This window comes from Gossypium raimondii, chromosome 5, assembly GCF_025698545.1.
Source record: "Gossypium raimondii isolate GPD5lz chromosome 5, ASM2569854v1, whole genome shotgun sequence".
Taxonomy (NCBI): Eukaryota; Viridiplantae; Streptophyta; class Magnoliopsida; order Malvales; family Malvaceae; genus Gossypium; species Gossypium raimondii.
In genome coordinates this window covers 43,813,768-43,837,217 of record NC_068569.1, presented here as the reverse complement: position 1 = coordinate 43,837,217, position 23,450 = coordinate 43,813,768, and the positions used below count along the sequence as shown (strand labels likewise).

The 23,450-nt window shown below is 44.9% G+C and overlaps 1 protein-coding gene across 1 annotated transcript; it reads right to left on the bottom strand.

The window, feature by feature from the left end:
• Positions 1-4,846: 4,846 nt before the first annotated feature.
• LOC105767060 (uncharacterized) lies at positions 4,847-5,521 on the bottom strand. The gene has a single exon (XM_012586589.1). The coding sequence runs from the start codon at positions 5,519-5,521 to the stop codon at positions 4,847-4,849; it is 675 nt and encodes a 224-aa protein (XP_012442043.1).
• Positions 5,522-23,450: the final 17,929 nt, after the last annotated feature.

The window sequence follows — 23,450 nt, the reverse complement described above, 5'->3', positions numbered from 1 at the left end:
AGAAGATATTGAGCATGCTAACAAGGCTCTCCACTTCACTCTTTTTATTCCTGACAAATAAAAGCGCATCATCGGCAAAAAATAGATGATTAATTCTAGGACCGTCCCTGCTAGCACGAATACCCCTTAAAGAGTTAATTTCCTGTGCATGGATAAGCATTCTCGACAATGCTTCCATGCAAAATAAGAACAAATATGGAGATAGGGGATCTCCTTGACGGAGACCCCTCTCGGGGATGAAAAGATCAGATAACACATTATTGCATTTAACCGTATATTTAACCGAGCGAACGCATTCCATAATTTTTTTAATCCACTTTCCATCAAATCCCATTTTCTTCATAACTGCTTCAATGAAATTCCACTCCACGTGATCATATGCTTTGCTCATGTCGAGCTTGACCACGAACCCTTTATTAGGACCATTCTTAAAACTTTTAAGGTAATGGAGTAGCTCATGCGCAATTAAAATATTATCGTGAATCATTCTCCCCGGCACGAATGCACTTTGATTTTGGCTAATGCAACTAGGCAGGACAGCTTTCAACCGATTGGCATACACCTTTGATATGATTTTGTAGACAAATCTGCACAAACTAATAGGGCGGAAATTAGTAAGCTAACAGGGATCTTTAATTTTAGGAATTAGGATAATCATAGTTTCATTAAGACTCGAGATATTTTTGTTCCCATTAAGAACATCCATGCAGCATGTAATAGTATCCTTTCCCACGATCTCCCAGTGATGCTTAAAGAAATTTCCCGATAGCCCGTCGATTCCAGGGGCTTTATTAGGATCCATCTGCTTAATAGCCTGAAGAACCTCCTCCTCCGTATATATCTTATTAAGCCATTCATTCGTATCCCTCGTCACACACTCTTTCATAAATCCCATCTCTTGGATATTAGCATTCTGACCGTTTGACCGGAACAAACACACAAAGTAGTCTTTAGCCACCTTACTTATACCCTTACAGTCCGTAACCCAATTTCCTTCAGCATCTTTCAGCTTCTCAATATTATTCTTCTTAAGCCGATCAGTGGCTTTAGCATGGAAGTACCTGGTATTACGATCACCCTCCCTAAGCCATCTTGATCTAGACCTCTGAGCCCAGTAACTTTCTTCCTTAGCATAAAGGAAATCCAGCCTTCTGCGAGTTTCCTTTAACGTCTTCCCACTATCCACTCTGCTGGCTGAGTCTATAACCAATTCGATCTGTTTCTCCAATTTCCTCATTTCAAACTTCATTTTACCATATTTCTTTTGCTGCCAAGGACCAAGGGCCGCCCTAACCCTTTCAATCTTATCCCCATAATCCGTACCTTCCTTGTTCCAAGCTCCTTTAATAATATTTTTTGCTTCCTCATCGTCTGCCCAACAAACATCGAACTTGAAGCACAGTCTATTGTCTTTCGGATAAGCTTTCAATTTTCTGCCCCATAGATCTAAAATAATAGCGTCATGATCGGACTGAGTTTGTCTCACCACTTTGGTTGCAATAAACGGGAAGTTTTCAACCACAGAAATCGAGGTGAGAAATCTGTCAAGTCTCTCCTTTATCAAGCCTCCCTCGTTTCTATTATTGACCCAGGTAAACCATCCCTGTCAGGTTTAATATCCACCAGAGCCATATCGTCCATAACATCTTTAAATTCATTCATCTGGGCCCTCACTCCCCTACGACCACCTTCTTTTTCAGCATCATTCAGTATGGCATTAAAATCTCCCCCTACCACCCACTCCTCCCTAACCGATTCCCCAACCCTCCTCAAAATATCCCATGAGCTGCTTCTATGATTCGGATTTGCATGCCCATAAAAACCCGTAACACGTATAGTTTTATTATTCTCCAGTTTGACCATGGAATCTATATGGTGTTTAGAATAGTTTTGGATAGAAACATTCATCCCATCCCTCCACATCAGTGCAAGACCCCCGCTCCACCCCTCCGAATTAACTGTTAATCCATTTTGCCACCTACACTTGTTTTGAACCCTTTGAAATTCATTACCTGACATTTTCGTTTCGCTGAGAAATATGAGATCAGGGTTATTGGCAACAAGGAGTTGCTTTAGCTCCCTAATCTTTGCTGGAGTCCCCAAACCGCGACAATTCCAGCACATGAACTTCATTGATTGACCAACACCAAACCAGGCTTATTCCAACAGTAAGGATAACCACGATCCCCGCCACCTGAAACAGAGAAAAGACCAGCCAGAGTACTGCGAACAGCGGACTTAAAGAAAAGGGACCCAACCAGCATCAAAACACAGCAATTAAGAAAACACCGAGAAAACACTCAAAAAAGGACAAACACTGACGTAGCACCCCCACCCCAAAAAACAAGAAAGAAAGAACCAATAAAGAAAACCCGAGAGCACCACCGAAAGCAGTAACCCAAAAACCCCGGAGGCAAAAACGAGCAGAACACCAAAATGATCAACTAGAGAAGACCAAAAGCAAGATTAACAACCAACAAACCCAAACAAAACAGAACACCTAACAAACGAGAGACGCAAAAAAACAAGGAAAGGCGACAGGCCAAAAAATGGCGAACACGAGAGAAACAAAAAAGCAGGAAACCAACAGCGAAAAAACCACAGAAGGGAATATCAAAACCCCAACCAGCAAACAGGATCAAGAACGAGCGAAAATCAGGCAAACAGGAAAGCCATGTAGAAAACGCAATACTAAGAAAAACCCGCAAAAGCATGCAGAGACAACAAAAAAGGACGTGGAAAAGTCAATCAAATACAAACTTTCTGGCCATCGTAGGACCCACAGCATTTTTCCAGCGAAAAGACTCGAAATTCATGCAAAATATACGTAGCCATTACATCGAAATTCGTGTAAACACCAAGAAAAAGAAAAAATTAAAATCGAATAGAGTTCACCTTGAAACCCCGAGCGAAAGCGAACAAGAAACGTCTTGTCCGTCGACAGACAACAGCAGAGCCTATCGCATCAATTCAGAATCACCGTACCACACCATAAAATCAAAAGAGCAGGCAAAACATCAATTAAAACGCGTCAAGAACCGCTACACGATTTTGGAACTTGCCGAAATCCCAACACAGAAGATCACCAACAGTAGAATGCCAACGAGACGAAAATAAAACCAAAAAACACCGCCCCGCAACACCAAAATTCTTAATTCACCGCTACTGCCATTGAAAAACCAAGGCAGACACACAACTATATACATGAAAACAATTAATATTATAATGCTACCAGTAAACATTCGTATGTCTGAAACGGGGACACTTTTCTTTAGCCCGCACATCCCAGGCACCAAGGTGCCGATGGTGCTCGAGGCTCCCGCACATCCAAGCATCAAGGTTGCCGATGGTGTCCGAAGCTCCCGCACATCCGAGCCCCCAATGTACCGATGCTGGTCGAGGCTCCCGCACATCCAAGCCACCAAGGTGCCGATGCTGGTCGAGCCTCCCGCACACCCCAGCACCAAGGTGCCGGTGCTGCTTGAGGCTCCCGCACATCCGAGCCAGCAAGGTACCGATGGTGCACGAGGCTCCCCCACATCCAAGCACCAAGGTACCGATGCTGCTCGAGGCTCCCGCACATCCGAGGAACCAAGATGTCGACGCTACTCGAGGCTCCCGCACATCCCAGCACCAAGGTATCGATGGTGGTCGAGGCTCCCGCACATTCAAGCACCAAGGTGCCGGTTCTGCTCGAGGCTCCAGCACATCCGAGCCACCAAGGTGCCGACGGTGGTCGAGGCTCTTGCACATCCAAGCACCAAGGTGCCGATACTGTTTAAGGCTCCCGCACATCCGAGCCACCAAGGTGCCAGTTCTGCTCGAGGCTCCTGCACATCCAAGCACCAAGGTCCTGATGGTGCTCGAGGCTCCCGGAATCAAGCACCAAGGTGCCGATGGTGCTCGAGGCTCCCGCACATCCGAGCCACCAAGGTACCGATAGTGCTCGAGGCTCTCGCACATCCAAGCACCAAGGTGCCGATGCTGCTTGAGTCTCCCGCACATCCGAGCCACCAAGGTGCCGATGCGGCTCGAGGCTCCCCCACATCCCAGTACCAAGCTGCCGACGGTGCTCGAGGATCCCGCACATCCGAGCCACCAAGGTGCAGATGCGGATCGAGGCTTCCGCACATCCCAGCACCAAGGTGCCAACGCTCATTGGGGCTGCTGCACATCCGAGGCACCAAGGTGCCGATGGTGCTCGAGGCTCTCGCACATCCAAGCACCAAGGTACCGATGCTGCTCGGGGCTCCCGCACATCCTAGCACCAAGGTGCCGATGCTCCTCGAGGACCCCGGACATCCGAGCCACCAAGGTGCCAGTTCTGCTCGAGGCTCCTGCACATCCAAGCACCAAGGTACCGATGCTACTCGAGGCTCCCGCACATCCGAGCCACAAAGGTGCCGATGGTGGTCGAGGCTCCCACACATCCAAGCACCAAGGTGCCATGATACTCAAGGCCCCCGCACATCCAAGCCACCAAGGTGCCGATGCTACCATGTGCTCCGGCATGACTAAGGGCCCAAGGTGCTGGAGGCTCTTGTTCCGAAAGGGGAGGGACCGGGACAACTCGCTGCATCGTTTTCTATATATCGGGATGGATCGCCGGAGTGCCGCCGGCTGGATCACCGGAGCACCGCCGGATGGATCGCCAGAGCAGCGCCGGGAACCTAACCGGCAATGGGAGGGCCCCGACGTCCGGGCATGAGATGGGCGTAGGCAGTGCCCTGGACAACCCCTGCTCGCTCAATATCACTTCCCCTCTAAAGAGCTAAAAAAACTTGGTCAATGCGCTACCAGGCGACATTCTTTTTTTTGATAAAAAAATGACCACAAGGGTCAAACCTCAATTAATAGCGTCAATTAAAACAAGCTCATGGATCTCCAAAGGGTAATCCATATTAAAATCCATTTTACAATTGTTTGTTTTAGCCCAACTACAAAGAGCATTAGCCACTTTGTTACAACATCGAGGGGCCCAATTAAAAGAGAAATGACTTAAATAATTGGTAAGCTTCTGGATCTCCCGCAACCGGTGGCCCAGCATGGTCAAATCCTCTTGCCTACAATTGAACCAATTTACTAAACTTGCGCAGTCTGACTCCAACTCCACCGAATTCCAGTTTTTTGACCGGGCGAAATAAATGCTTTCTTCCATTGCCTGCAACTCCGCCCACTCCGTATGCAGCTCCTTATTAACAAAGCCCACGCGTCCCCCATGAACAAAACCATCGGCATCCCTTGCCACCAATCCATACCACGCACTCATACCATAAACAGTTGAGTCAAAATTAATTTTAATAGTATCCTGATTCGGCTTTTTCCAAGCTTTATTATCTGTCTTTCTCGGAAGCACAGGATCCTCCAACAAATTAAAAATCCGAAAGTCCTTGCTTAAAGACGCAGCCTGATCCCAGATCACCTTAGCATCTTCTTCAACCCCCCTGAAAATACTATTATTTCTACTATTCCATACGTTCCAGAGGACAGTGATAAAGTGAGAAACAGCCTTGATATCCATCACTCTCGCCGCCCCCTCAATCCAATCAACACATCAGAGATAATTCCCATTCAGGAGCTTGCTGTCAAGGCCACCAATCTCCAGCACCTTTCGAGCCTTCGGGCAATCTTTCAGAGCATGAATAAGAGATTCCCTCTCTTTCCCACATCTCGGACATGTATCGACAAAACCAGGTCGAATGCTTGATATTTTTTCATACGTAGGCAAAATATTATGTCCAACTCTCTAGCAAAAAATACAGATTTTCGGGAGGGTTTTTAGCTTCCAAATGATTTTCCAGAAAATCTTGTGAGGCCCAAAACTGATCTGCTTGAGGATCTGCCACGAATAAGCAGATTTCGAAGAAAACACCCCGTGCGGATTATGGAACCAAGTACGATGATCATTCGGTCCATTATGAATAATGGGAATATTGCAAATTTGGTCCCTCATAAAATCACCATAAATCTTCGACACCCTTTCTCTGTCCCAGTCGTCTTTGCTCTCATTAAACAAATCCCTCACATAAACCTCCTTAACCATACTTTGTCCATGCAGATAGACTTTCCCGACAGGCCCTCAAGACCCCAGTTATCATGCCAAATGTTAATATTTTTGCCATCACCAAAGTCCACCCGAAACCCTCTTTTAGAATCTTAGCAGCCTGGGCTATGCTCTGCCACGTAAAGGAGGGCTTGTCCATGCACTTAGGAAGGAAGACGTTGCCGTCAGGGAAATACTTCGCACTTAAAACATTATAACAGAGGGTTTCCTTACAGTGAATTAGCTGCCACATTTGTCTGCCCAGCAGAGCAATATTAAACAACCTTAGGTCCTTAAAACCAAGGCCTCCCATACCTTTGGGATGACACATTCAGTCCCAGTTTAACATACTCCAACCCCTTCTCTTCTCCCCCCTCCCCACCAGACCCGACATATCATGGACTGGATCTCCTCGATCACCCCCTTCAGGGGCATGAAGACCGAAAAAGCATAAGTAGGGAGCGCTTGGAGAACAGACTTAATGAAGATCTCCTTTCCACCATTAGACAAAAGACGTTTCGACCAGCTATTGATTCTGCAAGCCATGCGGTCCAAGATACTCTTAAAAATACTCGATCTCTTCTTCGCCGCAGGGATGGGAAGACCTAAGTAACTGTCGATCTTATCCACAACTTTCATCTTGAGCAAACTCCCCAAGACCAAGCGATGGGAAGCAGAAGTATTGGGACTAAAGCACACCATAGACTTTTCCAAGTTTATACTCTGACCTGACATACGAGAGAAGTTGTCTAAGATTTTCATGAAGACATCCACCTCTTTGCATTGGTTCCTGACAAACAACAGAGCATCATCAACAAAAAATAGATGGTTGATTCTAGGGCCATCCTTACTCGCACGGATGCCCTTTAACTCATTATTCGCTTGAGCGTTTAACAACATACGGGAAAAAACATCCATACACAATAGAAACAAATTAGGGGAGAGGGGATCTCCTTGGCGAGGTCCCCTCTCTGGAGTAATAATATCCGTAAGATTCCGATTGCACTTCACTCTATACCGAACTGAACAAACGCAATTCATTATCTTTTCAACCCAATTATTAGAGAAGCCCATTTTTAACATCACTTTTTCGAGGAAGCTCCACTCCACCCAGTCATAAGCCTTGCTCATATCGAGCTTGATCATACAGCCTTTATTAGGACCGTTTTTAGAGCTGCGAAGATAGTGCACAAGCTCATGAGCGACCAAGACGTTATCGTGGATCATCCTGCCAGGAACAAAGGCACTTTGATTATGACTGATACACTGGGGGAGCACCACTTTAATCCAGTTCGCCAAGGCTTTTGAAACAATCTTACAAATGACCCTGCACAGACTTATAGGGCGGTAATTAGACATATCACAAGGGTTCCTAATCTTAGGGATCAAAACAATAAGAGTATCATTAATGCAATCCACATTTTTATTCCCGTTGAAGATGTCACGACAGGTCCTGAGGATATCGCTGCCAACAATCTGCCAATGATCTTTAAAAAAATTCCCAGACAGGTCATCAATCCCCGGAGCCTTCCTGGGGTCCATTTGCTTAAAAGCCGCCATTATCTCTTCATCCGAGAACTCCCTGTTTAAGAAAAATTCATACTCTCTGTAATACATCCCGGAATAGGATTAAGGTCAACATCCTCATTTGACCGAATAGAGGTTTTGAATAGGTTCTGGAAGTAGCTCCAAGCAATATGACTGATTTCCTTCTTATCTTCATGCCATACACCGTTCGCATCTTTTAGCTTATCAATCGCATTTTTCTTCTTACGCCCCGTTGCCCGCACATGGAAGTAACGGGTATTCCTGTCACCTTCTCTCAACCATTGGTTACGGGCCCTTTGCGCCCAGTACTTCTCTTCCGCGTCATACAACTTGCCAAGCTGGTCGCGAGTAGTCTTCAGAAAGGTTTGATGATCCCACACTGATAGGCCCATCCGTAATCTTCCCAATCTTCTTTTCCAGCCTATTGATATCATATTTCATTCGTCTGTACCTTCTATATTGCCACGGTCCAAGCTCCCTGTGGACCTTATCCATCTTATTCATCATGTCGCTGTTCTTATCAGTCCAGATACATTTAATAATATTCCTAGCTTCCTGCTCCTTAGCTCAGCAAGCGTCGTACTTGAACCAAAGCCTATGATCGCTTCCTATCTCTTTCGACTTGTTACCAACAGTGTTAAGGAAAATAGCTTCATGGTCAGACTTAGATTGCCGCACCTCTCTAGTATCAATAAAGGGCATCTTCTCAACCAAGTCCTCAGAGATAAGGAACCTGTCCAGTCTCTCCTTAACAAGGTTAGGACCCTCTCTGTTGTTTGACCACGTAAACCACCCGTTTTTAGTCTTAACGTCTACCAACGCCAGCTCTTCCACAATATCACTAAAATCCTCCATATCTTTCCTCGATTTTTTTCGACCCCCGTCCTTTTCAGCATTGTTAAGAATAACATTAAAATCGCCCCCCACAATCCATCCCTCCTTAACCATTTTCTTAATTCTCCTCAACATTTCCCACGACAGGTTCCTAGCATTTGGATCAGCATTACCATAGAAACCCGTGAACCGGATCACCTCACTCTCTTCCAACGAAACCAGGGAGTCAATGTGATTTTTGGAAAAGTTTTGGACTTCAACCTTGACACCCTCTCTCCACAGCACAGTAAGACCTCCACTCTTACCTTCCGAGTTAACCGCCACGCAACCTTCCATCCTGCACATAGATCGGATACGATTAAAACTATTAGATTGGACTTTTGTTCGCAAAGAAAGACAACATCAGGGACATTAGCAACGAGGAGTTGCTTCAACTGACGTACTGTCGCAGGGTTACCAACCCCACGACAGTTCCAGCAAAGAATCCTCATGGTTCTCGGCGGTTCAAACTCGCCAGTAACTCGTTTATCTCCTCCATTGGTGATATCGCTTCATTTTCAGATCTTTCCTCCATCGATACACCTAGGTAAATCAAGAAACCAGAGGATGACAGCATTACGACAGAACTAACAAGCCCAGAAAAATAGGACAAGAAACGAGAGAGAAAATAGGGAAGAAAAATGACTAAGACCACAGCCATCAAACGGAAGAGAGAAAAAGAAAGATAAACAAGAAAAAATGGCGAGACCACGATACCCCACTGAAAAGGGATGAGCACCGTAAACAGAAACGAAAAACCATGCAAAAACAACTCTCAAGAAACGTACGAAAAAAAGTCAAAAAACAAGAACAAAACCACCGTGTGGGCCACGGTGGCAGTCAGTCAAATCCCATGCGAGAGCGTAAAAACCATGCATAACCATGCAACCAGCAGCGCAACCCACGTAAAGCACCCAAGAAATCAACGACAGATAGGAAAACATAAAGAAAAAGTAAAATAAACCAAAAGACTGACAAACGATGACAGGCAGGCCCCACACGCTGCAAAAAAACAATGGACAAAACCCATAGCCACCGAAAAAGTGAAGACACCCCAAGAACCAACAAGCAAACCCCTATCACGAACCACGAAGCAGCAAAACCACGCAAGAAACTAGACACCGATCAAAAACACCGTTTGACACCAATCACAATAAAAAATAGACGCACCATCAAGCAGAAACATAAAAACGAAAATGAAAGTAAACAACACCAAAAACCACACAAACACACAATCAAACCCCCTTTACTGCCATAACATTCAAGACGAATAAGGCAGACCCAAAACAAAAAAACAAGAAACGAAATCGTCCAAATCTTGGAGAAAAACAGGAAACGCGCGATAGCTACCAGGTTGCTGCTACCGCTGCTACCAGGCGACATTCATGTGTCTGAAACGGGGACACTTTTTTTAGCCCGACGCTCCCGCACCAACAGGGGCCCAACTTTAGCTTTGGTGCTCGAGGCTACTGCACATCCGAACCACCAAGGTGCCGATTGTACTCGAGGCTCCTGCACATCCAAGCACAAAGGTGCCGATGGTGCTCGAGGCTCCCGCACATCCGAGCCACCAAGGTGTCGACGGTGGTCGAGGCTCCCGCACATCCAAGCACCAAGGTGCCGATGGTGCTCGAGGCTGCCGCACATCCGAGCCACCAAGGTGCCGACGGTGGTCGAGGCTCCCGCACATCCAAGTACCAAGGTGCCGATGCTGCTCGAGGCCCCCGCACATCCGAGCCACCAAGGTGCCGGTTCGACTCGAGGCTCCCGCACATCCAAGCACCAAGGTTACCGATGGTGGCCGAGGCTCCCGCATATCCGAGCACCAAGGTGCCGATGGTGCACGAGGCTCCCCCACATCCAAGCACCAAGGTACTGATGCTGCTCGAGGCTCCCGCATATCCGAGGCGCCAAGGTGCCGATACTGCTCGAGGCTCTCGCACATCCCAGCACCAAGGTGCCGATGGTGCTCGAGGCTCCCGCACATCTAAGCCACCTAGGTGCCGGTTCTGCTCGAGGCTCCCGCACATCCAAGCACCAAGGTGCGAATGGTGGTCGAGGCTCCCGCACATCCGAGCCACTAAGGTGCCGATGGTGGTCGAGGCTTCTGCACATCCAAGCTCCGAGGTGCTGATGGTGCTCGAGGCTCTTTCACATCCGAGCTACCAAGGTGCCGATGGTGGTCGAGGCTCTCGTACCTCCAAGCACCAAGGTGTCGATGGTGCTCGAGGCTCCCGCACATCCGAGCCACCAAGGTGCCGATGCTGCCATGTGCTCCGGCATGAGGAAGGGCTCAAGGTGCTGGAGGCTCTTGTTCTGAAAGGGGAGGGACCGAGACAGCTCGCTGCATCGTTTTCTATATGCCGGGATGGATCACCGGAGCACCGCCGTACGGATCGCCGGAGCACCGCCGGGGTGGATCACCGGAGCACCGCCGGAAATCTAACCGGCGGTGGGAGGCACCGACGTCCGGGCATGAGATGGGCGTGGGCAGTGCCCTGGACAACCCCTGCTCGCTCAATATCACTTCCCCCCTAAAGAGCTAAAAAAACTTTGTCAATGCATTACCAGGCGACATTCTTTTTTTTTTGAAACAAAAACTACCACAAGGGTCAACACAATTTATTACGAAACATCACGAATTACAACATTATGGATATCCGACGGATAATCCATTTCAAACAAACTATTTATGGCCTCGCTAAACATTTTTTTACAAAGTAAATGGGCTACATTATTACATGACCGTTCGGTCCAAACTAACTTGGCAGATTTAAAAAAATTAAAAGCAGCTTTGCATTCCTTGATCCGTGCGCCAATAACAGTGACGTCATTGTCTAAATTATTAATTCTGTTCACCAGTCCCATGTGGTCCGTTTCGAACAGGACATGCTCTTTTAACTTCAATCTACGCGCCACGTTAATGCTTTCTTCAAAAGCCATGCATTCAGCCTCTTCCACCGATAACCTAAGCTCTTTAAAACCCCCACCGCCTCCTAAAACAAAGCCTTCTTCATCCCTTATAATCGTCCCATACCCTATTCTGTTTTCACCTACTGCAGCATCAAAGTTTATTTTAATGAAACCCTTAGGCGATTTTTTCCACTTCCTCTCCACGATGTTGTTTGAAAGTAATGGTTCTTCTAGCATGTTGCAAATTCTAAACTCCTTACTCAGGTTGCTAGCTCTTTCCCATATCAGCTGAGCCTCCTCTGCTTTTCCTCTGAATATGTAGTTATTCCTGCTGTTCCAGCAGTTCCATAGCGTTGTCATCAGATCAGCCATGGCTCTCTTGTCAAGAACACGCATCAAATCTTCCAGCCAATCAATACAGTGATCATAATTCTTGGAAATAAAGCTCCTAGACCATCCTCCTATCGAAAGGACAGCTCTCGACGTTGGGCAGTCTTTTAACGCATGTAGCACCGTTTCAGACTCAGCTCCACATCTTTGGCACCCCTTGTCAAATCCCTGTCTGATTGTGGCGATCTTACTATTCGAAGGGAGAATTTCATGCCCCACCCTCCATGAAAAAACACGGATCTTCGGTAAAGTGTCAAGCTTCCATAAGGCTTTCCAGAAATACCTGTGCGGGCCAAATCCCATTTCCTTCAACAATAGCCAGGAATAGGCAGACTTTGAAGTAAAGCACCCATGAGGGTTGTGGAACCATATCATTTTGTCTTCCTGGTTCTCATTTCCGATGGGAATATCACAGATCTTGTCACCCCAGTCATGCCCGTACACTTGTTTAACTTTGTTAACATTCCACCTTCTACAATCCGCATGCTAGAGAACTTTCACACTCTTTTCATTATGATTTAGAGTGTTGCTTAAGATAACATCCCTATTGAGCCCTTCCAGACCCCAATTGTCAGCCCGAATATTAATCTTCTCGCTATTACCAATCTGCCAGCCAAAACTGACTTTAAGAGCTTCCGCCGCAGTTGCAATGCTTGACCAAGTAAAGGAGGCTTTGTCCACCTTTTTTGCATTAAAGATGTTTCCATCAGGGAAATACTTTGAAGACAGAACTTTGAAGCAAAGAGAATCTGTGTTGTTTATTAGTCTCCACACTTGACGCCCTAAAAGGGCCAAGTTGAATAATCGAATATCTCTTATTCCAAGTCCCCTCATAGCCTTCGGTTTGCACAGAGTCTTCTAAGGAACCATTGTCCAGAATCCACCTTTTTCTTTCCCAGCCCACCATGTTCTGCTAAGCTTAGCCTGTATTTCTTCAATGACACCTTTGGGAGCCAAAAAAACTGACATAGCATACGTAGGGATAGATTGAAGAACCGCTTTAATGAAGACTTCCTTTCCTCCATACGAGAGCAGTCTCTTTGTCCAGCTGGTCATCCTACAAGACAGTCTATTAGTTATCTCTTGAAAAGCTACTTTTTTCTTCTTACCAATTGGAATAGGAAGGCCTAAGTAATTATTTAATTTTTCCACCACCGTCATGCCAAGGATTCCACTAAGGATTGTTCTCTGATCACGTGAGGTGTTTGGACTAAAAAAGACCATTGACTTATCAAAGTTAATCTCTTGCCCTGAAATATTAGAGAAGATACTAAGCATATTCGCAAGGCTCTCCACATCTCTCGTTTTATTCCTGACAAACAAAAGTGCATTATCAGCAAAGAACAGGTGATTTATTCTAGGGCCGTTCCTGCTCGCCCGAATACCTCTTAAAGTTTTATTTTCCTGTGAGTTGATAAGCATTCTTGAAAATGCTTCCATACAGAACAAAAACAAATAAGGGGAGAGGGGATCCCCTTGACGGAGACCCCTCTCCGGGATAATAGTATCGGATAGAACATTATTGCATTTAACCGTATACTTAACCGAGCGAACACATTCCATAATTTTTTCAATCCACTTCCCTTCAAATCCCATTTTCTTCATAATTGTTTCAATGAAATTCCATTCAACGCGGTCGTAAGCTTTGCTCATGTCGAGCTTGACCACGAGCCCTTTATTGGGACCATTCTTAGAACTTTGAAGGTAATGGAGGAGCTCATGCGCAATTAGGATATTATCGTGTATCATCCTTCCCGGCACGAAAGCACTTTGATTTTGGCTAATGCAGCTAGGTAGGACAGCTTTTAACCTGTTGGCTTACACCTTTGCGATGATCTTGTAGACATACCTACATAAGCTAATAGGACGAAAATTAGTAAGCTCACAAGGGTCTCTAGTCTTAGGAATTAAAATGATCACAGTATCATTTAAACAAGAGATGTTTTTGTTTCCGTTAAGGACATCCATGCAGAATTTAATGGTGTCTTTTCCCACTATCTCCCAATGGTGCTTGAAGAAGTTTCCCGAAAGACCATCGATTCCAGGGGCTTTATTCGGATCCATCTGCTTGATAGCCTGGGGGACCTCACTTTCCGTATAGGCCATATTAAGCCATTCATTTGCTTCCCTCGTCATGCACTCCCTTATATATCCCATCTCTTGGATATTGGCATTTTGACCATTTGATCGGAACAAACTCGCAAAATAATCTTTAGCCACCATACTAATGTCTTTACTTTTTGTCACCCTCCCTTAGCCATCTTGACCGAGACCTTCGAGCCCTGAGGCTTTAGCATGAAAAAACCTAGTGTTTCGATCACCCTCCCTTAGCCATCTTGACCGAGACCTTTGAGCCCAGTAGCTTTCTTCCCTAGCATAGAGAAAGTCAAGCCTTCTGCGAGTTTCGTTTAGCATCTTTCCACTTTCCTCTCTGCTATCCGAGTCAATGATCAACTCTATCTGTTTCTCTAATTTCCGCATTTCCCCTTTCATTTTGCCATATTTTTTACACTGCCAAGGACCAAGGGCCGACCTGACCCTTTCAATCTTATCCCCATAGTCAGTACCTTCTCTGTTCCAGGCTCTTTCTATAACCTTTTTTGCATCCTCGTCCTTGGCCCAACAGACATCAAACTTGAAGCTCAATCTATTATCATTCAGATAATCCTTTGATTTTCTACCCCATAGATCTAAAATGCATCATGATCGGACTGGGTTTGTCTCACCACTTTGGTGGCTATAAACGGATAATTTTCAACCACTGAAACTGAGGTAAGAAATCTATCAAGTCTCTCCTTTATCAAGCTTCCCTCGTCCCTATTGTTTACCCAAGTAAACCATCCGCTATCGGGTTTAATGTCCACCAGGGCCAATTCATCCATGACGTCTTTGAATTCATTCATCTGGGCTCTCACTCCCCTGTGTCCGCCTTCTTTCTCAGAATCATTCAAAATTGCGTTAAAATCTCCTCCGACCACCCATTCCTCCTGAGCCGAATCCCCCACCCTCCCTAACATCTCCCATGAACTGCTTCTACAGCTCGGATTTGCATGTCCATAGAAACCCGTAACACGTAAGGTTTTGTCACCCTCCAGTTTGATCAAAGAGTCTATATGGTGCTTGGAATAGTTCTGGATAGCCACATTCATCCCGTCCTTCCACATCATCGCTAAACCCCCACTCCGGCCCTCTGAATTAACAGCTAATACATTCTGCAGCCTACAATTATTTTGGACCCTACGGAATTCGTTAGCAGCCATTTCAGTTTCGCTGAGGAAGATAATGTCAGGGTTGTTGGCAACAAGGAGTTGCTTTAACTCTCTTATTTTTGCTAGACTTCCCAGACCGCGACAATTCCAACACATGAACTTCATAGGTTGACCAGTTCCCTGCCACCTGAAACTAAGAAAAGACGAGGCAGAGAACTGCGAAAGCAAAACGCGAGAAAAAGAGGAACAAACCCAGAAACAAAACACAGCAATCATGAAACCCCGGGGCAAAACGCATACAACCCGCGACCACCGACAAAACACCCACCCTGAAACTAAAGAAACACCTTTAAAGAAATCTGAAACAGAACTGAAAACAACATCTCAAACAAAACCCAGGAGGCTGAAAGATCGAGCAAGACACCCACGACGAAAAGATAGAAAACCTAGAAACAAGAATTACACCCAAAAACCATTCAGAACAAAAATCCTCAGAGAGTCCGCGAAAAAAGGCGTGCAAGAGAGAAACACAAGGCAAGCAGGCAACGATCAGCGAAATAAGTGAACCAGAGAATATTTTAAGCCCCCAACCATCCAACAGTAACAGAGAACGAGTAAAAATCAACATACAAGAAAGCCATGCAGAAACACAGGACTTTGCAAAACCCCTCAAAAACATGCAGGAACAACAAAAAAGAGACGTAAAATAGTCAAAACAAAACCAAATTTCTGGCCACCGTGGGGCCCACAGATTTTATCCAGTGAGACTACCAAGAAAAACCATGCAAAGCATACGTAGTCATTAAATCGTATTGTGTGCAAAACCAGGAAAATAAAAGAATAAGTAACAATCGGATAGAATTCACCATGAACCGCCAAGCGAAAGTTAGCAAGAAACGTCTTGTCCGACGAAAAACAAGACCGGAGCCAGTCACATCAAATCTGAACCACCATACAATACCCAAAAATCAAAGCAGCAGGCCAAACCATCATTAATGCCTATCAAGAACCGTCTCTCAATTTTTTAAACTTGACAAGATCCAATCACAGCGAACCAGCAATCAACAAATGTCACCGAGAAATAAACAAACAAAGCCAAAGACCACCGCTATGCATCCCCAAAACTCTTAATCCACCACAACTGCCATTGAAAAACAAGGCAGACACACACGAACACAAAAGTAAGAAACAGAATCGCCAGAATCTTGGAGAAAACACAAAACACGCTACCTCACGCTGCTACGCTACCAGGCGACATTCTTTTTTTTTTGAACCAAAAACGACCACATGGGTCAGACACTATTTATTAAGTAACATCACAAATAACAGCAGTGTGGATTTCCGAAGGATAATCCATTTCAAACAAACAGTTTCTAGCCTCCCTACACATTTTCTTACAAATTAAATGGGCTACATTATTACACGCACGTTCTGTCCAAATTAAACTAGCCGATTTAAAAGATTTTAAGGCTCTTGTACATTGCATAATCCTAGCGCCTATAACGGTGGCGTCATTGACTAAATTATTAAGTCATTGACCCATTCACGTGGTCGATTTGAAGATAACATTTTCTTTTAAATTCAAACTCTGCGCCACGTTGATACTCTCTTCAAATGCCATGCACTCACCTCTTCCACCGACACCCTTCCTCTTTAAACCCCCACCTCCTCCCAAGACAAAGCCCTCTTCATCCCTTATAATCGTGCCAAATCCGATTCTATCATCGCTAATCAGTAGCATCAAAGTTTATTTTAATGAATCCCTTTGGAGGTTTTTTCCACTTCTTCATCACGACATTACGTGACGGTAAAGGCTCATTCATCATGTTGCATATCTGAAACTCCTTAGACAAGTTGCTAGCTCTTTCCCATATTTGCTTGGCCTCCTCTTCTTTACCCTTGAAGATAAAGTTGTTCTGTTATTCCAGCGGTTCCATAATGTTGTCATCAAGTCGGCCATAGCTCTCTTGTCAAGGACCCGCATCAAGTCTTCCACCAATTAATGCATGATCGTAGTTTTTAGAAATAAAGCTCTGGACCACCCTCCGATCGACAAAGCGCTTTCGAGGTTGGACGGTCTTTTAACGCATGTAGCACGATTTGGTCTCTGCTCCACATCGAGGACACCCTTGTTATAACCCCGTCGATCGAGGCAATCTTGCAATTCGTGGGGAGAATTTCATGCCCCACCCTCCACGTAAAACCGGATCTTTGGTAGAGTATCGAGCTTCCATAAAGCTTTCCAAAGGAATCTATGAGGTCGTATCCCATTTCTTTCAACAAAAGCCATGAGTAAGCCGATTTTGAAGTATAACACCGTGGGGTTATGATACCATACCATTCTATCTTCTGGCCCTCCTCCAATAGGAATATTACAAATTTTGTCCCCAGGTCTTGTCCATACACGTGCTCGACTTTATTCACCTCCCAAAGACCTCCGATCCATATGCCACAAATTTTTACACTCTTCTCATCTCTTTTAAGAGTGTTACTTAAGATAACGTTCGTTGAGCCCTTCCATTCCCCAATTATCATCCCAAAGATTTATCCTCTCACTATTTCCAATCTACCATCCAAAGCCGTCTTTAAGCGCTTCATTCATTGTCGCAATACTTGTCCAAGTGAATGACGCTTTATCCACCTTTTTGCATTAAAGATGTTGCCATCGGAAAATATTATAAGACGGGACCTTGAAGCAGAGTATCAATGTTGTTTATAAGTCTCCACACTTGTCGCCCTAAGAGGGCGGGTTGAAGAGTCGCACATTTCTAATTCCCAGATCTCCCATAGCCTTGGCTTACGGCGTTTTTCATAGGATCATTGTCCAAATCTCCTCTATCTTTTCCCGTCCACCATGTTACGCTAAATTTAGCTTTGAATATCATCGATGATGCTTTTGGGAGCCAAGAAAATTGACAAAGCGCACGTAGGGATGGATTGGAGAACTGCTTTAATGAAGACTTCTTTTCCCCAGACGAGAGCAATCTCTTTGTCCAATTGTTAATCTGCGCAGATCTGTTAGTAATCTCTTGGAAAGCCCTTTTTTTTCTTACCAATCGGGATAGGAAGGCCTAGGTAGTTGTTTAAGCTTTCCACCACCGACATGCCTAGGAGACCACCAAGAATTGTTTTACGGTCACGTGAGGTGTTGAAATGAATTGGACCATTGACTTATCAAAATTAATCTCTTGCCACGAAATATTAGAAAAACTATTAAGCATGTTAACAAGGCTCTCCACATCACTCTTTTTATTTCTCACAAACAACGATGCATCATCGTGAAAAATAAGTGATTTATTCGGGGCCGTTCTGCGGCCCTTATGCCTCTTAAAGTGTTGTTCTCCGAGCATGGATAAGCATTCTCGAAAAAGCTTCCATGCAAAATAAGAACAAATAAGGAGAGAGGGGGTCCCCTTGACGGAGACCCCTCTCCGGGATGAAAGTTTTCGATAAAACATTGTTGCATTTAACCGTGTATTTAACCGACCGAACACATTCCATAATTTTGGCAATCCACTTCTCATTGAATCCCATTTTCTTCATAATCATATCCAGGAAGTTCCACTCAACGCGGTCATAAGCTTTGCTCATGTCAAGTTTGACCACAAGCCCTTTATTAGGACCATTTTTAGAGCTTTTAAGGTAATGGGGAAGCTCATGCGCAATTAAAATATTGTCATGTATCATCCTCCCCGGCACAAATGCACTTTGATTTTGGCTAATACAAATAGGAAGGACAGCTTTCAACCGATTTGCATACACCTTTGATATGATTTTGTAGACAAATCTGCACAAACTAATAGGGCGGAAATTAGTAAGCTCACAGGGATCTTTAATTTTAGGCATTAGGATAATCATAGTTTCATTAAGACTCGAGATATTTTTGTTCCCATTAAGAACATCGATGCAGCATCCAATAGTATCCTTTCCCACGATCTCCCAGTGATGCTTAAAGAAATTTCCCGATAGCCCGTCGATTCCAGGGGCTTTATTAGGATCCATCTCGCTTAATAGCTGAAGAACCTCCTCCTCCGTATATATCTTATTAAGCCATTCATTCGTATCCTCGTCACACACTCTTTCATAAATCCCATCTCTTGGATATTAGCATTTTGACCGTTTGACCGGAACAAACACACAAAGTAGTCTTTAGCCACCTTACTTATACCCTTACAAATCAGTAACCCAATTTCCTTGACATCTTTCGACTTCTCAATATTATTCTTCTTAAGCCGACCGGTGGCTTTAGCATGGAAGTACACGGTATTACGATCACCCTCCTAAGCCATCTTGATCTGACCTCTCGAGCCCGATAACTTTCTTCCTTAGCATAAAGGAAATCCACCTTTTGCGAGTTTCCTTTAACGTCTTCCCACTATCCACTCACTTGGTGAGTCTATAACCAATTCGATCTGTTTCTCCAATTTCCTCATTTCAAACTTCATTTTACCATATTTCTTTTCTTGCCAAGGACCAAGGGTCGCCCTAACCCTTTCAATCTTATCCCCATAATCCGTACCTTCCTGTTCCAAGCTCTTTTAATAATATTTTTGCTTCCTCATTGCACCCAACAAACATTGAACTTGAAGCACGTCTATTGTCTTTCGGATAAGCTTTCAATTTTACGCCCATAGATCTAAAATAATAGCGTCATGATCGGATGAGTTTGTCTCACCACTTTGGTTGCAATAAGCGGAAGTTTTCAACCACGTAAACCGAGGTGAGAAATCATCAAGTCTCTCCTTTATCAAGCCTCCTCGTTTCTATTATTGACCGGGTAAACCATCCTTTATCGGGTTTAATATCCACGAGCCATATCGTCCATAACATATTTAAATTCATTCATCGGGCCCTCACTCCCCTACGACCACCTTCTTTTTCAGCATCATTCGGTATGGCGTTAAAATCTCCCCTACCACCCACTCCTCCCTAACCGATTCCCCAACCCTCCTCAAAATATCCCATGAGTCGCTTCTATGATTCGGATTTGCATGCCCATAAAAACCGTAACACGTATAGTTTTATTATTCTCGGTTTGACCATGGAATCTATATGGTGCTTAGAATAGTTTTGGATAGAAACATTCATCCCATCCTCCACATCGATTGCAAGACCCGCTCCGCCCCTCGAATTAACTTTTAATCCATTTTACCACCTACACTTGTTTTGAACCCTTTGAAATTCATTACGACATTTTCGTTTATTTGAGAAATATAAGATCGGGGTTATTGGCAACAAGGAGTTGCTTTAGCTCCCTAATCTTTCTTGGAGTCCCCAAACCGCGACAATTCCAAAGACATGAACTTCATTGATTGACCAACACCAAACCGGGCTTATTCCGAAGAAGGATAACCACGATCCCCGCCACCTAAAAGCGGAGAAAAGACCGGCAGAGTCTGCGAACAACGGACATCAAGAAAAGGGACCCAACCGGCGTCAAAACACAAACAATCAAGAAAATACCGAGAAAACACTCCAAAAGGACAAACACCGACGTAGCACCCCACCCCAAAAACAAGAAAGAAAGAACCTACAAAGAAAACCCGAGAGCACCACCGAAAGCAAAGCAACCCTAAAACCCCGGAGGCAAAAGCAAGCGAGAACACCAAAATGATCAACTAGAAGACCAAAAGCAAGATTAACAACCAACAAACCCAAACAAAGCAGAACACCTAACAAACGAGAGCGCAAAAAAACAAGGAAAGGCGACAGGCCAAAAATGGCGAACACGAGAGAAACAAAAAGCGAGAAACCAACGAAAAACCACAAAGGGAATATCAAAACCCCAACCAAAGAAGCAGGATCAAGAACGGCGAAAATCGGGCAAGCGGAAAGCCATGCAGAAAACGCAATACTAAGAAAAACCCCTAAAAGCATGCAGAGACAACAAAAAAGGACGTGGAAAAGTCAATCAAATACAAACTTTCTGGCCATCGTAAGACCCACAGCATTTTTCCGCTACCAGGCGACATTCTTTTTTTTTTTTGATGGAAAGACCCGAAGGTCAAAATTCAATTTATAGCATCATTTAAAATTACATCATGAATCTCATTCGGATAGTCCATGTCAAAAGCCTTTGTACAATTATTCTTAAAGGCCCAATGACTAAGTTGGTCCGCCGCTTTATTACAACAGCGCGGGGTCCAAACAAATTTAAAATTAAAAACAATACACGGGTCAAAAGAATTTAGCAGCTGCCGAATGCGGACGCCATAAGTTGAAAAGTCAGCGCGCACCCATTTTAGCCGGTTTACCAGATTCACGCAATCAGATTCCAATTCCAACTTTTGCCATCTTCTTTCCCGCGCCAGCTCCATACACTCAGCCAACGCCTGCAGCTCGGCCCACTCAGCGCCAGCGTTATTTTCCAAAACTCCCGCGTGCCCCCCAAGCACAAAACCATCGTGGTCCCTGGCCACAACCCCGAAGCTCATTCTTCTCCCATCAACAGCAGCATCAAAATTAATTTTAACCACCCCAGGTCTAGGCTTCTGCCAACCCTTCTCCACGACAGGCTTTGGAATCATTGGTCTCTCCATAAAGTTAAAGATGCGAAAATCCCTATTCAACGTAGCAGCTCTATCCCAAATAGCCTTCGCATCTTCCTTCATATTTCTGAACACTTTATTATTCCTACTATTCCAGATATTCCAGAGCACCGTAACAAAGTCCGAAAGAGCCTTCTTGTCCAGCGAACGGGCCACGTCTTCGATCCAGTCCACACACCTCCCATGACTGCCATCCAACAGAGCATTATCAAAGCCCCCGTGGATCAAGACCGCCCTAGCTCTCGGGCAATCTTTCAACGCATGCATGAGGGTTTCCACCTCGCTCCCACATCGTGGGCAAACACAGCTGAACTCCCTCCTGATCTTAGATATATTTTCATAAGTAGGCAGAATGTCATGACCAATACGCCAGCAAAAAATCTTAATCTTAGGCAAGGTGTTCAGCTTCCAGATAAGCCTCCAAAAGAAACGATGGGGGCCAAAGCCCACGTGCTTAAGAGTCATCCAGGAATACGCAGATTTAGTTGAGTAAGACCCCAGAGGACTGTGAAACCATATACGGTAGTCGTCAGGACCATTATGAATAATGGGGATTTTGCAGATCTGGTCCCCCATGTAGTCACCGTAGATCTCTAAGACCCTCTGCTCCATCCATCCATCATTTGTCTCATTAATAAGCTCACAAACCTTAGTCTCGGGCACCTCCCTTCTGTTCAGACGAATAGAATCACCAGAGAGTCCTTCAATCCCCCAGTTCTCCTGCCATAAATTTATCCTCCTGCCGTTTCCCACGTTCTACCCGAAGCCCTCGTACAGTAAACTAGCGGCCCTAGCGATACTTTTCCACGTAAAAGATGGCTTGTCAACTCTCTTGGGTCGAAAAACATCACCATCCGGGAAATATTTCGCACTTAAAACTCTGAAACATAAAGTATCTTTGCAACTAGACAGCCTCCACACTTGTCTGCCTAGTAAAGCCACATTGAACCGCCTAAGGTCCCTGAAACCAAGGCCACCCATGCCTTTCGGGAAGCAAACCCAATCCCAGGACAAACAATACCACCCTCTAGCCTTATCCCTTCCACCCCACCATATGCGGCTTATCATGGTTTGCATCTTCTTAAGGATGCCCTCAGGAACAAAGAACACCGAAAAAGCATAAGTAGGAATCGCCTGTAGGATAGACTTGATGAAGACCTCTTTGCCACCGTACGATAGTAACCTCTTTGACCAGCTATTTATTCTGTTGGCCATTCGATCTAAGATGCCTTGAAAGGCCGTAGACTTCTTTTTGCTAATCGGAATGGGAAGCCCCAGGTACAAGTCAAGTTTATTCACCACCTTCATCTTGATCAAACTGCTTAAACTCGCGCGTTGAGGTCCTGGGGTACTGGGACTGAAATAAATCATCGACTTCTCCATGTTAATCTTTTGGCCAGACATCTTTTCAAAAGACTCGATGATCCTAGTGAAGGCCTCCACCTCGCTCCGTTTATTCCTGACAAACAATAAGGCATCATCAGCGAAGAAAAGGTGATTGATTCTCGGGCCATCCTTGCTAACCCGGATGCCCTTGATCTTATTGGTCTCTTGGGCATGGAGCAACATACGAGACAAGGCTTCCATACAGAAAAGAAATAAGTACGGGGATAAAGGGTCCCCTTGTCGGAGACCTCTTTCCCGAAAAATGATATTAGAAATATTGGAATTGCATTTAACTCTGTAACGAACAGAGCACACACATTCCATGATTTTATTAACCCATACATTAGAAAACCCCATTTTAATCATCACACTCTGGAGGAAACCCCATTCCACGCGGTCGTAGGCCTTGCTCATATCGAGCTTGACCACACCTCCCTTGTTCGGACCATTCTTGGAGCTACCAAGATAATGCATGAGCTCATGAGCCACAAGAATGTTGTCATGGATCATTCTGTTTGGGACAAAGGCACTTTGATTACG